Source organism: Crinia signifera, chromosome 2, assembly GCF_055691185.1.
Source record: "Crinia signifera chromosome 2, ASM5569118v1, whole genome shotgun sequence".
In the NCBI taxonomy this organism is placed as follows: domain Eukaryota; kingdom Metazoa; phylum Chordata; class Amphibia; order Anura; family Myobatrachidae; genus Crinia; species Crinia signifera.
The window spans coordinates 154,196,182-154,210,159 of record NC_139218.1 but is presented as its reverse complement, the minus strand read 5'-3'; the positions used below and the strand labels follow the sequence as shown (position 1 = coordinate 154,210,159).

Here is a 13,978-nt window from a genome sequence, read left to right as displayed (position 1 = left end):
CGCACATGTAATAGAGTGTGATCTTTGGTAAACGTTACCAAAAATCGCCAAAAAAATTAGACCAGGTTCTGACTGGTGAATTTGACAGAACCATGCACAGATCATTGTGATCTGTGCATGGTTCTGTCCAAAAAAAAAGGGTTAAATAAAAAAAGGGAAAAAAACGCATGGGGTCCCCCCTCCTGAGCATAACCAGCCCCGGGCTCAAAAATGTATTTAACTATTTGTACTACTGTGGGACTACAAGTCCCACCAGGCCCTTTATTGGCCTGCATGCTGGGACTTGTGGTTCTCCAAGTCCCTGCATGTGGTGCAGGCTTGCTGGGACTCATAGTTCCACAGCAATATACAATCGGGGCAGCACGGATGTTGTAATGGTTAGCATTACTGCCTGCGCTGAGGTCATGGGTTCGATCCCCACCATGGCTCTAACTGTGAGGAGTTTGTATATTCTCCCCGTGCTTGCATGGGTTTCCTCCGGGTACTCCGGTTTCCTCCCACAATCCAAAAATATACAGGTGGGTTAAATGGCCTCCAACAAAATTATCCCTAGAATCAGTGCAGCCGAGAGGAATGCCGGGCCCCGGTAAAATTTTGGGGGTGTGGCCTAAGTGTGTCTGGTGTGGGCACCTCCCACACTTAGGCCACACCCCCAAAATGTTTAGAGGTGGGTAAAAGAAAACTCTAAAAACTGTAATCTCAGACGCAGCACACACCTACAGCATGTGCTGTGCTGACAGCAGGCTCAGCATGACCTCTCACGCTGTCAGTGAGACACTCATGCTGAGCCTGCTGTCAGAACAGCACATGCTGTAGGTGTGTGCTACTGGTGATACCTGGGAGGGACGGAGGGCAGTGGCGTAACCACCGTGAGGCAGCCCCCGCGGTGGCTTGGAGGAGCAGCGCTGTGGTGGGCGCCTGTCAGCTGGTGGGCTGCGGGCACCTGTCAGCTGCGGCGAACTGGCATTTTGCCAGAAAACAAGATGGCCGCGGGTGGGCTGTCGCGCCGCGGGCAGCTCCTCCCATGGCTCAGGGCTCCGTCTGTCCTCCTCCCTGGTCCCCGACTCCCTAGCAGGCAGCACAGCAGCTGTCCTGAGGGTTGGTTTGGGGTGTGCGGTACGTTAGTGCGCTGTGCAGTGCCATGACTTGGACAATCAATGTACAGTAAGTTAAAAGTTTTACAGCCTGTCCTCCCCCCCGCCCTTCACTTGCTTTATTTATGGAGATGTTATATGTATATCTATAGTGTGTGGGTATATCTATATATATCTATATATATCTATATAGATATATCTATATATATCTATATAGATATATATATATATATATATATATATATATCTATATATATATATATATATATATATATATATATAGATATATATATATATCTATATATATATATATATATATATAGATCCCTCTCTCTATCTATATATATATATATATATATATATATATATGTATATGTGTGTGTGTATATATATATATATATATATATATATATATATATATATAAATAATTATACACATAATGGAAAAGATCCAGCACTCACTATCTCAGATGATAAGTGCCCCGGGTGCCTTCAATGGGTTAATAAATAGGAGTAATAAAGCAGTGTAGTTCATGTTACCTGCTGTTATGTTTTTGTATCACCACTAAAAACTATTACAGGTCCCCAGGAGTGACGCTGCTTTATTACCGCATATATATATATATATATATATATATATATGCCTGTGTGTGTGTATGTATGTGTATATATATATATATATATATATATATATATATATACACATACTATATATACACACACACATATATAAAACTAGTGGCATTATGATGTGTGGCACAGAGTCAGGGGCATTACGGTGTCCGGTGTATAGTGTAAGGGACATTACGGTGTGTGGCGTAACGTTTAAGTGGCGTTACGGTTTGTGTCCCATGTGTAATGGGCATTACGGAGTGTCACATATTGTGTAATAGGCATTGCGGTGGGTGGCATATGTAATGGTCATTGTGGTGTGTGGCATATTGTGTAATGGGCATTGCGGTATGTGGCATGTTTAATGGGCATTGCGGTGTGTCAAATATTATGTAATGGTCATTGTGATAAGTGGCATAATGTGTAATGGACATTACTGTGTGTGGCATAATGTTTAAGGGAAATTAAGATGGGTGACATATTGTCTAGGAACAGCCCTGTTTATTTCACTAGAATGCTATTGGGGGGGGGGGGGGCGCAGGAAACTTTTTTGGCTTGGGGGAGCAGATTTTATAGTTACGCCACTGACGGAGGGGGAAGGGAGGGGTCGAACCAGGGCCCCTGCGGGCCCCTTCAGCAAAGCCTGGGCCCGGGTAATTAGTACCTGCTCCCCCCCTCTCTCGGCTCCCCTGCCTAGAATGTCTGTATGTGTGTACATGTGGTAGGGAATATAGATTGTAAGATTGTATAGATTGTAAACTCCACTGGGGCAGGGACTGATGTAAATGTTCAAAATATTCTCTGTAAAGTGCTGTGGAATATGTATGCGCTATATGAGAAACAGTTAATAAATAAATAGGACTCTTTCTATTTTTTACACCATTTTATCAGCTCGATGCCCACCGCCCAGGGGCATCGAGGATAGCCCCGGGCTTCAACATGGGCAGGTAAGTTCTGGAGGGGAGGACCTCTTCTTTGGGGGGTCCCGACTTCCTCAGGACCCCTGCCCATGTTGACCAGTCAGAGGGATGAATGCTTTGGGGGGGGGGCTTGTATAAAAAGTCTCCCCCCGGCTGTGGCATTACCCTGCTGGCTGGTTGGGCCCGGTGCTGGTTCTTGAAATACGGGGGACCCCTAGTCATTTGTCCCCCGTATTTTGGAAACCAGGACCAGCCCTTTTGTTCTCAAAATGGGCAAAACCATTTGCATTGCAGATGCGGCAAATGTGCAGACAGTTACATTTGGGTTATTTTGTTTCTGTGCAGGGCAAATACTGGCTGCTTTACTTTTACACTGCAATATAGATTTCAGTTGAAACATGCCACATTCAAATATAACTCTCTCTGCACATGTTACATTTTCCCCACCTGCAGTACACATGGTTTTTCCCATTTTCAGAACAAATTTGCCACATGAAAAAGGGTCTGATTCACGTTGGCTTGCAATGAGCTGAATTTGCAACGGGGTCCAAAGTTGCAGGTCTGCGCATGCGTATTGGCGAAAGTAGGGATGTGCAGATCCTCTGTGCAAACGCCTTTGGTGAGTATTACACTCACCGATAAATTCGCACACAGCGGTTCGGACAGGGGGTGTGCAGGGGGCTGGAGCATTGGGACACCCAGGGTTTCCTGGGCATTACTAGAAAAACAGTGAGTTCGCCAAGAAAAATGCTGGGCATCCACATGTTAGTTCAGGCATGCCGAAGCCTGCTCTGGGCAGGCCTCGTCTGTGTACAGGCGCTTGCAAATAAAAGTCAGTCTAGGCTGACTTATTTGCAAACGGTTGGCATGATTTTTTTCGCCGTAGACATGCATGCAAAAGGGTGTGCGAGCATACACATCCATTTGCATTCAAATGCGGCAAAAACTTTGGCAAAGGGGGTGGCTGTTCGCAGTGCTAGCGGACGGCATTTACACACTCGCTAAGCAGCTGCTTAGTGAGTCAACATGAATCAGACAGATTATGATGTGGATGTTTTTACCCAATAGATGTTTGTCCAACCTTATTTTAAAAGTATTTATTGTGTTTACCGACACCTCTCCATGTTTCACATAGACCTAATATGGGACAACTAGAGCAACAAATATTTGGGAGCGTATTATAAATAAGTGTAAAAGAAAAAAATAATTCAAAATAATGGTGTGTACACACGTTAGATGTGCCTTAAGATCCTATCCACGATCAGATAGGATCGTGGATAGGATATAGAATAGAATAGAATCAACTTTATTGGCCATGTATGCTTGCGCACACCAGGATTTTTTTGTGGATTTACAGTGCAGCATCAAGCAGGGATGAAGGGGGGGGGAGAAGGCATTACATACATTACATTAAGACATTACATGTGGGGAACACATGCCCACCGAGTTGCACAGCGCCTAGGCAGCCATCAGCAGCGCCAGTGGTCACTGCTACAGCAAGGTAGGTAACATTAAGCAGAGACAGTACAGTAATCACACAGGGAACACATACCCACCGAGCTGAACAGTGCCTAGGCAGCCATCAGCGGCGCCACTGGTCGCCGAAACAGCCAGGTAGGTAACAATACAAGCAGAGACAGTACAGTTATCACACAGGGAACATATTTGGCTGAGCTGCACAGCTCCTAGGCAGCCATCAGCAGCGCCATCTTGATCATGCTGCTCAGAGGCAGCAGTAATAATATTTGCATTTATGTAGCACTTTTCTTCCAAAGCTGACACACCCTGCCAGCTTGTTGCTGGCGGGGTGTGCAACCAGCGAATGTACAGCATACAGGCTTTGCATACAGTGGGGGCAGAGGTATATGATGATGATCATGGTAAAGAAACAGTAAAACAAAGAGTAATACATAGCTTTCCTCAGAGGCTGAGATAGATGGTATCTTGGGAAAAGCAGAAATAAAACATGGCAGTGTTTCGGTTTATGTCCAAATCCAGTCCAAACTCCAGTTCTAACTCATTGCTTGCTTTAGATGATGCCAGGCAAACCTTGGCCAGGCTTCTCCAATGTCCCATTTTAAAGGAAAGTTTGGGTCAGCTGGTACAGGGGGAGGGGTTGGTGTTTGCACACATTGCTCAGCTTATCTGATTAAAGGTGGGGGATGTTGTAGGCTCCCAGTAACAAAACACATTCCCATTGCAGACTGTTCTTTTAAATCAAAAGCATCAGGTTTTGGAAAATGGCATTCATGTACCTGTACAGAGGAGATGAGAGATGCTTTTAAAACTTCATTCCAGTTCTAACTCATTGCTTGCTTTAGATGACTTGCTTCAGATGATGCCAGGCAAGCCTTGGCATCATCTTAAGGCATCATATTAAGGCACATCCGATTTGCATCCTATCTTGACTATATAGTGCAGATCTACACTATATAGACAAGGCAGCCAAGACTTTCTGGCTTCCGATACGTGAACGCGCATCGGGATCGGATCTGATGCCGATCCGATGTTGACTATATCGTCAACATCGGAAAGGAAATCGGACCGTGTGTACACCGCATAAGATAAATGTTATTTTGAAAGCTGAAAAATATTTAGAAGAAAACACAATTAATGAATGACAATAACAAATAATAAAAAGGGAAGCTAGCTTAAACCATTTGTCTTATTTGTAACACTGTACAGCTACCAAGAAAGTAAAAAAGAAGAAAGGAGAAATAAGTGAAGAGAAAGTGGTAAAGAAGAAATCCAAGGAGCCCACTGAGAGGAAGAAGAATACAGGATTGTCACACTCAAGTGCCACAAAAACTTCTAAACAAAAACCAGGTGCGACAGAAACAAAAACATAGCTATATTCTAGATAGGCTTAAGGAGCAAACACACCAATTTACTGTAGTTAATATTAGGCACGATAACAACCCTTTTTAATGATTTTTGTGCATTTTGTCTAGTGTGTACGCACTAAGGGGGTTATTCTAGTTCACTCTTTCTGACAAAATCCTTCTTAGATGGACAAAATGTTACTTGTGCAGAGAGGATAAGATTTGGGTGGGGTTTTACTTCAAAGTGAGATCTACTGTATATTGCGGTGTAAAAATAAAGCAGCCAGTATTTACCCTGCACAGAAACAAAATAACTCACCCAAATCTAATTCTCTCTGCACATTTTACGTCTGCCCCCCTGCAGTGCACATGGTTTTGCCCATCTAAGAAGGATTTTGTCAGAAAGAGTGAACTAGAATAAGGCCCTAAGTGCCAGATTCAAACCTAGTTGCATTTTTTTGCACTTTTATTAAACAACACATTTCAATATACTGCCATACCCAGGATTTGAATGCATAACCTGTTACATTCCAGTCAAACATGTTAGTCATTGAGTTATTTTATCCTGCATAAGAAATTTTACTTTTTTGTAATGTCTATGGCTATGTCAGCATTTTGAAAAGTCAAAAACAAAGTGGGGCAGATATTTTGGGCGTGATTTAATGAGTTGCTATTTTTTAGGCATTTTTCAAAATCTCACCTTATCGCATTTTTTCATATCAAAATTTTTTGTCTGAATTCGACTATTTAATGAGATGCGAATTTGCGGCAAAAAGATGCGATATGTTGCAATTTTTAGTCATGAAAGGTGCCATTTTTTGTCATGAAATTGTGCGATTTTGCAGACATGCGATTTGGGAGACATGGTAAGGTGCGTACTTGTGTAAAAAAAAAAGGAAACAAAAATGTCGTGGGGTCCCCCCTCCTGAGCATAACCAGCCCTGGGCTCAAAGAACTTGCCCTGGTTTCATAAAATCACGGGGCAAAACAAATATGGTCCCCCTTGATTTTTTAAAACCAGCACCAGACTGAAGGACCGTTCCTGGTTCCCAAAATACAGGGGACAAAATGAGTAGGAGTCCCCTGTATTTCAAGAACTAGCACCGGGCCCAACCAGCCAGCAGGGTAATGCCACAGTAAAGCAGTCACCCCCTGACCAGTCAGCATGGGCAGGGATCCTGGGAAATTAAGGAACCCCAAATGAAGCCCCCCCCCCCCCTCCTTTGGAGCTGTCCCTGATGGTCCTGGGCTGTGGCCATCGGGCTGATATATGTGTAAAATTAGATGTAACTATTGCGTATTGCTGTGGAACTACAAGTCCCAGCAAGCATGCAACGCATGCAGGGACTTGGAGAACCAAAAGTCTTGTACTTCCACTACAGTGCAAATAGTGAAAAAATACACAGACGCATAAGTACAGTAAAACTTTATTACACACATACGATATACGATACTCACCTACACTAGCTTGCCATGAAGCATCGGTCCCCTTCTCCTGTAGAATCCATTAGGGGTACCTGTTGAAAGAAAACATACTGACCAGACGTCTTCTCTGCTTCTCGGGGTCTCCTCCATCACTGTAAACACACCGGGACTACTGTTTAAATTTGGGGCTCTGCCCACAGACTGGGAGATAGGTCTGCCCACCAGCCAATCATGATCAGAGAAATCAGTCCAGTGCCATGACAAAGACCATCCTAGCGAAACACGTGTCCAAACCCCAGACCCAGAGTTACCCACGGCATGGTTCAGGACCAGGACATTCTGTGGACCCGACTGCAGACAACCAAAGCACTACTGGTCACTTCCTAACCCTGTATCCAAGGCGGTGATAGCTGACAGACAGCCAGAGTCCCACGGACTGCATTCGCATTCCAGACTGTGAGTGACAGCGTACAGGTAACAGTGGCCAGTGTGTTACCAGGCGCATAGAGCAATCCAACATTGGACCTAATCCTGGATCCCTCAATACACTACATTTTAATTGAAACATTGTAGACTGTTTGTTGCACTTGAGCCATTGTTACAAATGATCTACTATCAGGAATATATGAACTAAAACAGTGATAGACACAATTCTTTTCTCCACCTAAGCTAAAGTGGACAACTTTCTGTGGCCACAGCCTGCTAATGATTAGCGCTGATTACCACAGATATGAGTAACTTCACCAGGTAGCAGAAGAAAAAAGCTATTTGTTTACCTCTGCACATCAGTCTAATGCTTGATAAAATCCAGGACCTCTTGCAGTTTATTACATCAATATTGCATGCTTTCCTGATGATACTGTACAGTATATCACATTTAAGAACTGCCTTGTACCATCTGAGATAATCCTGGTGGTTATGATGTTGTGAAGTATTTGGATTGGCAACAGTAACTGTGATTGGCATTTTGCACTTGATCTACTGTACCTGTTTGAAAGATATATTCTACTATTATAAGATAACCCTTTCGCTAATGAGCCTGTAGAATGTTAAAAGCCTCAAGATAAAAATTTATTGAAGAATAAAATTTAAGATAAGATTTTGCAGAACTGCATGTGGAGTAATGAGTCCCATAAATTATTGGACTGCAAATTATTGTATCTCATTTATATTGGAACTGCAACTTATTATTTGCTTGCTGACATATTGTTTGAATTTACAAATGCATAATGCTGATTGAGATCTCTCATTCTGAACCACTATCCTGCCTTTTTTTTTTGCTTAAGCAAAATTACTTAGAAAAATTGCTTAGCACAAATCTCTGCCTGTGTACGTGCTCTCCGTGGGAGATCTGAACACCAGAAAATCACCTACCCTAAATAGCTTAGCAAAATTACTTAGCACACATCTCTATGTGTGTATGCTCTTTAAGGTTCAGCTGCCAGCAATGTAGAGAAGATCTCCCCTCTGTCATGAGTCAGAGAGTGACGTCCTGGCTGGTGGTCAGATTGGATACCCAGAGCCTCAAAGAGACAGTGGTACAGGGAGTACTACATGAAGAAAGCGGACATGTGCGGCAGCAGCAAGACACACAACAGATCTTAAAGGCAGTGTGCGACAGGGCACAGACCATGGGGACAGAGCAGGGAGGGTAACCAACAACCTCAGGGTGAACTCTGGCCATAAACTGCTGTATCTGCTACTGGAGGCTATTACGTCCCTATAACGGTGCACTAAATCCTGATATGGCACTTGTAGCTGCAGTGTATATATTTTGCACATATACTCAGGGAAAGGAAACGGCCAGCCACAGGAGGTGGGCAGTCGTTCACAGAAAGGATTCCTTTTTGGAGGCACACTTTTATATGATACAGGATGATGATAATGAGTGAGATAAAACGTAACTTTTATTTCCAATTGTCTAAAATAATAACTCTATAGTTTCATATGATGCATTATTTGCCATGAAGAGTTAATTAACAATATACACTTCAAAATTTAGTGAGCAAAAAGGTGCCACTGAGAATTCAATATGTGTGTATCTACACAGTGGCGGTTGGTGGTGTTATTTATTAACCATACACCTATTGAAGTACGCAGCACAGGTCTTAAAAGTTCACTAGGCCATTTTACTATTAGTATTATCAATGGCATTTGCACTATAAAAACAAACAATCTACTACATATACACCAACAATTTGAGTACTAAATACTGACCACTTTATGTTTTTTTTAGAGGCTTGTTAAATCATTATAGTTAAAAAAATTATTTTATTATAAGAATAATAAAAGCAGACAGTAGATCTGACCCAAAGCTCATTTAAAACCCTTAAGCTCATGTCAAACTATACTGTTTCTCTTCTCTGTTATTGAAAATAATAGCCTAAATGTAACCCCTTCCCTCAATAAAAGTGAAATTGCAAATCCCCCCACCCAACCTCCTCATCAAAAATGATTGCACAAATCTGCCTCTCCTTTCTCATCAGAAATGTAATCCAAATTTGCATCCTCCCATCTATCCTTGAAAATCTCCTAACCTCCTTAAAGCTGTGTACGCACGGCAGCGATATGGGCTATTATAGCTGGAAATATGGTCGCCGGCAACCATATTGCCAGTGATGGGAGTGTGCCCCGGCGATAAATCGGGGGGGTGCGTGCTCCCGTTTTCAGCCCTAGTCTAATCGCTGGTCGCAGGAGGTTGCTCCTGTGACCAGCTGATTACCTATGCGGCTCCCCCGGCAGAGGTTCCTTTTCATCAGCGACCATCTCTGGTCGCTGATGAAAAGGAAACACTGAGCAATATATTGCTCAGCAATGTATTGCTAGCAATATATTGCTGAGCAATATATCTCCCCCCTTGTGTACACAGCCTTATGCATCAGACATCAGGACAATAAGATTATTCACCTTACTTCCAGTCCCTTGCCATCTCTTCTTGCAGCCTCCTGCACCCAATCAGCACTCTAGCAGGCTACAGAAAGGGTAGATGTTACATGTACAGTAGTGACATCTGGGAGACAGACCAGAGATGCTGCCCGGCCACTCTGGTAATGCTTATGTCTGACTGCCTGCCCTTTGTTATGTTCAGTAGTTAAAGCGAACTGGTGTCTCCACATCACTAAAATGATACCAGCTTAGATGACACTTTGCCTACCAGGGCAAGCCTCAATAAGAGACAATTCTTCCAACAAAGTGTGAATAATAGAGTGGCATCATATATTATCACATTACTGTCATTTTGGACCCAGCCGGCTTACTGCACATCTGTGGTCACCATACAATTAATCATTGTCTTTTTTATCTATATGATATACTTGTAAAGCAAGAATTTAATTTGCCAAACCACATGAAAAAAATGCCCCGCAAACTTGAAAACCCTTTTTGTTCAGTGAAGTGATGTAAAGACAAAAATGTACTGTAAAATCGAGAAACTTGATGTTGTTTGCTTGATAATTTCTTGTTTTCAATTTAGGATCAGAAAAAAATTCAGAAGAGGAAAAGATCATCAAAAAGCCAAAAAAGAAGGAGACAAATAAAGAGTCTGAAGAGACAGAAAAAAAACAGAAAGGTTAGTAATCTGGATGTGGATTATTAGATAGACTATAGTCAATAGGTCAACACCAAAAGGTCAACATGGTCAAAACGTCGACACATGAAAAGGTCGACAGGCGTTTTTCACATTTGTGTCAATGTCAACACATGTTGACATGGACCCTCAACTAGTGTAAGGTGTGTCCCCAAAAAGTATGAAAATATCCAAAAATGAAAAAAATGTTTACAACTCATATCAACCTTTCCATGTGTCTACCTTTTTATGTCGACCTTTTTCATGTTGACATTTGACCCTGTCAAACTATTGTACGTCAACCTTTTGATGTGGTCCTATTGAATGTCTTTCTAGACACCACAGATCTATCAACTGGAACCATAGAAACATCTTACTGTACATACTGTATAGAAAAGAATGACATTGAATATGCAATCAGCCATTTGTAGTGAATTTTTGGTGAAGCAAGATATTTTAATGATAGGGTGAAAATGTCAGTTTTGAATTTGGCAAATCTGCCGATATTTCTCAAATTTACTGCAGTATGAGCCATTTTTTTATAGGCAAAACAGAGTTATCCAAAATGTGGGGGAGGAGAGGTCAAACCATCCTCCCTACACTAGACTTTTATGAATATCTTGTCCCTATGACTTCCTTAAAGTCTTTGATAGGCAATGTCCTGGCTACCACTCCAAAACAACCATCCACGGACAGTGGCAAATGCAGGAATTTTATGGGGGGGGGGGGGGTTTCCAACTGTATGTGTGTTTATATATACATATATACAGCATGATATACATAAAGAGTGTAACCCAAACCTATTCTCCCCACAGGCTAACCTACCTTTCCACCTCTGCAGCCTAGATCCCCCTAGTGCCTAGTACCCTCTCGTAAGTCCGCAATAGCAGGAACCTCCCTCCCAAGCACTCAGAAGCAGCACCGACCCACTCCCCAGCCCTCAGTGGCTGTATTCCCCCTCCCCAGCCCTCAGTAGCAGTACCCCCCTACCCAGCCCTCAGTGGCAGAACCTGCCCCCTCCCCAGCCCTCAGTGGCAGTACTCCCCCTCCCAGCCCTCAGTAGCAGCCCCCTACCCAGCCCTCAGTGGTAGTGCTCCCCATCCCCAGGACTCAGTAGCAGCACCCCCATCCCCAGCCCTCAATAGCAGTACCCCCCACCTCCCCAACACTCAGTAGCAGTGCACCCACCCTCCCCAACCCTTAGTAGCAGTACCCCCAGCCCTCAGTGGCAGCACCCCCCCCTTCCAGCCCTCAGTAGAAGCACCCCCTCCTCATCCCCAGCACTCAGCAGCAGCCTGCCCTCTCCCCAGCCCTCAATAGCAACTCACCTTACCCCCGATGTCTTCCTCATATGGCTCCATGGTGATGACATCTGGTCTGGCTGGGAGTTCAGCGGCGCTGCTTCTCTCTTCCTCCCACTGGGGAATTGCAGTGGCACTGGCTTCTCCCCCAGTCTCCCTCCTCCCGGGGCAATGTAGCTGCACTGGCTTCCCCCCTCTCCCTCCCGCAGCCAGGGTAATGCGGTGGCGCCGGCTTCTCCCCTCTCCTCCACACCTGTAAGCATTGCGCCACAGCTGCGCAGCAGGTTTTAGAGGTGAGGAATTTGGGGACTATTTATACAGTCTGTCCATTGGAAAAACTATTTGGTCCGTCAGGGGGGGGGGGGGGTTCTGGGTACTCGGAAACCCCCCTCCTGTGTGTGCTACTGACGGACCCTTGTTCCCCTAGATCATCTACCCCCTCCATAACCTGAGAACTCATGCAGTTTCATGGTTTTTCTTATTTTCATTTTCAGCTACAAATGGACCATCCATCTTGTGAGGTTATATACCTTTGTAGGTACCTTAATTTTTTATTTAACTGCTCACCGTTGGATTTTCCTTTTCTACTTTTCCTCCCTACTCATTGTTTTATCTGTAAAGTTATATCCGACAGTGTACCAGTTAGCATTTGTTATTAAGTTTTCTATATTAACATCTCACTATTATATGGGTTATATAACATAGTCACTGTCAGTTCACTATTTATGGGACTTTCTCTCCACTTAAGACACCTTTGTGGAACTGATAGAGAGCTCCAGCACAGTTGCACGAGACCCCTAAAGCCACTGTAAAGGCCGATAATCAGCAGATTTTTACAGCAAATTGCCCAGAAATCAGTCGAACACTATCTGATGCATGCTCCCACTGATCTTTAGCTGGATCTTTTGATCTTACCTGCTGCATCCAGCTACATTCGGTCACTCAGGTGTTCAGGTGCATTCGGCATTTTCTAAATTTTAAGATAAATCTTTATCAAAATGTACTCTTTGCATAAAATCTTTTGTCCAGTACTGACGAGGAGTTCAAGGGAAATCTTTCTAGTGTGTGGGCAACTTAAGTACTCATTGTACTACTAGGGGCTGGTGACCATAGATAGAGATGAGCCATGACCATCTGGAGAGTATGTGGACAAAGATAGTCGCTGAGTAGGGAAGAGCTGTAAGTGAAATGTGAGGAGAAGAGGGCTTTGACAACAGGAGGAAAGAGGGCCCTGCTCAGAGGAGCTAACAATCTAGTGGGAAGGGGAGACAGACAGATGACATGAGGTGCTCCATACAACCAACCTAGTCTACAGATCAAAAGTGGAAAGTGGAAGAGATAGTACAATGGAACAGAGATGTTCCTACAAGTGCACACAGTACGAATGAACATGATATTGTCATGACTCCCAGGGTAGTGGTGAAATAAAAATCTAACGGGATCCCAGAAGCTGGCCCATTTGCAGTTAGAAGGGAGATGGAGTATATGGACAACTGGGGATAATTGAGTTCCATCTGACGGGGACGCGCATTGGGGAGAGGATTAGGAGAGTAGGGTTAGGGGGGAGTGCGGGGCTACGGGTGAGATGGGGGAGTGGTGGGGAGATGGTGGAGGGCACCATCGGAATGGGGCGCACAAGTCCCTTTCCAGCAGATGGCGGCGGCTGGCGGTTGGTGGTTCCGACGGGAGCTGTTCCATCTGTACTTCAGAGTATATTTTATACATTTTGCCTGGTATGCCATCCAATCCTGGTGATTTGCCATTTGGAAGTAGACTAAAGGCATCTTTTATTTGTTGTAACCTAAATGGAGCTTCCAATTCCTCTTTCTTTCTGCCGGTAAAGAGGGCACTTTTCTAACGCTCAAAAAGTCTTTTATTTTTAATTGATTATATATTAATCTGGCCTCATAAATTTTGATAAAATAATCCCTAAATGCACTTTCAATGTCAGAATATGTAAATGCTACTTTCCCTCTGACATTATATCAGTTATTTTAGTAATGATATTGGGTGAACTATCTGTGCAGATGGAGCGCCTGTCATTCAGCACCAGCTCTCACCAGATCCCTTTCACTGGCACTCCATCTCCATCTCTCGGTGGTGGGGTGTAATCCCTGCCCGTCTCCGCTTGAGGAAGACAGGCTGGGTTAGGAGGGTGTGGAAAGGCACGGGGGAGCAGCAGGGAGAGGCGGGGAAGCGACAGGGGTCGGTGGTGGGCTCATATGGAATGGGGCCGTCT

General features: G+C 43.9%; 1 protein-coding gene across 1 annotated transcript in view; it reads left to right on the top strand.

Annotated features, from left to right (window-relative positions):
• Positions 1-13,978, top strand: part of TULP1 (TUB like protein 1) — an 87,357-nt gene that overhangs the window by 11,426 nt on the left and 61,953 nt on the right. The window contains exons 3-4 of the mRNA XM_083171113.1: positions 5,312-5,452; positions 10,346-10,441. Of these exons, the coding sequence (XP_083027239.1) occupies positions 5,312-5,452; positions 10,346-10,441 (237 nt within the window). The remainder of the gene's footprint in view (positions 1-5,311; positions 5,453-10,345; positions 10,442-13,978) is intronic.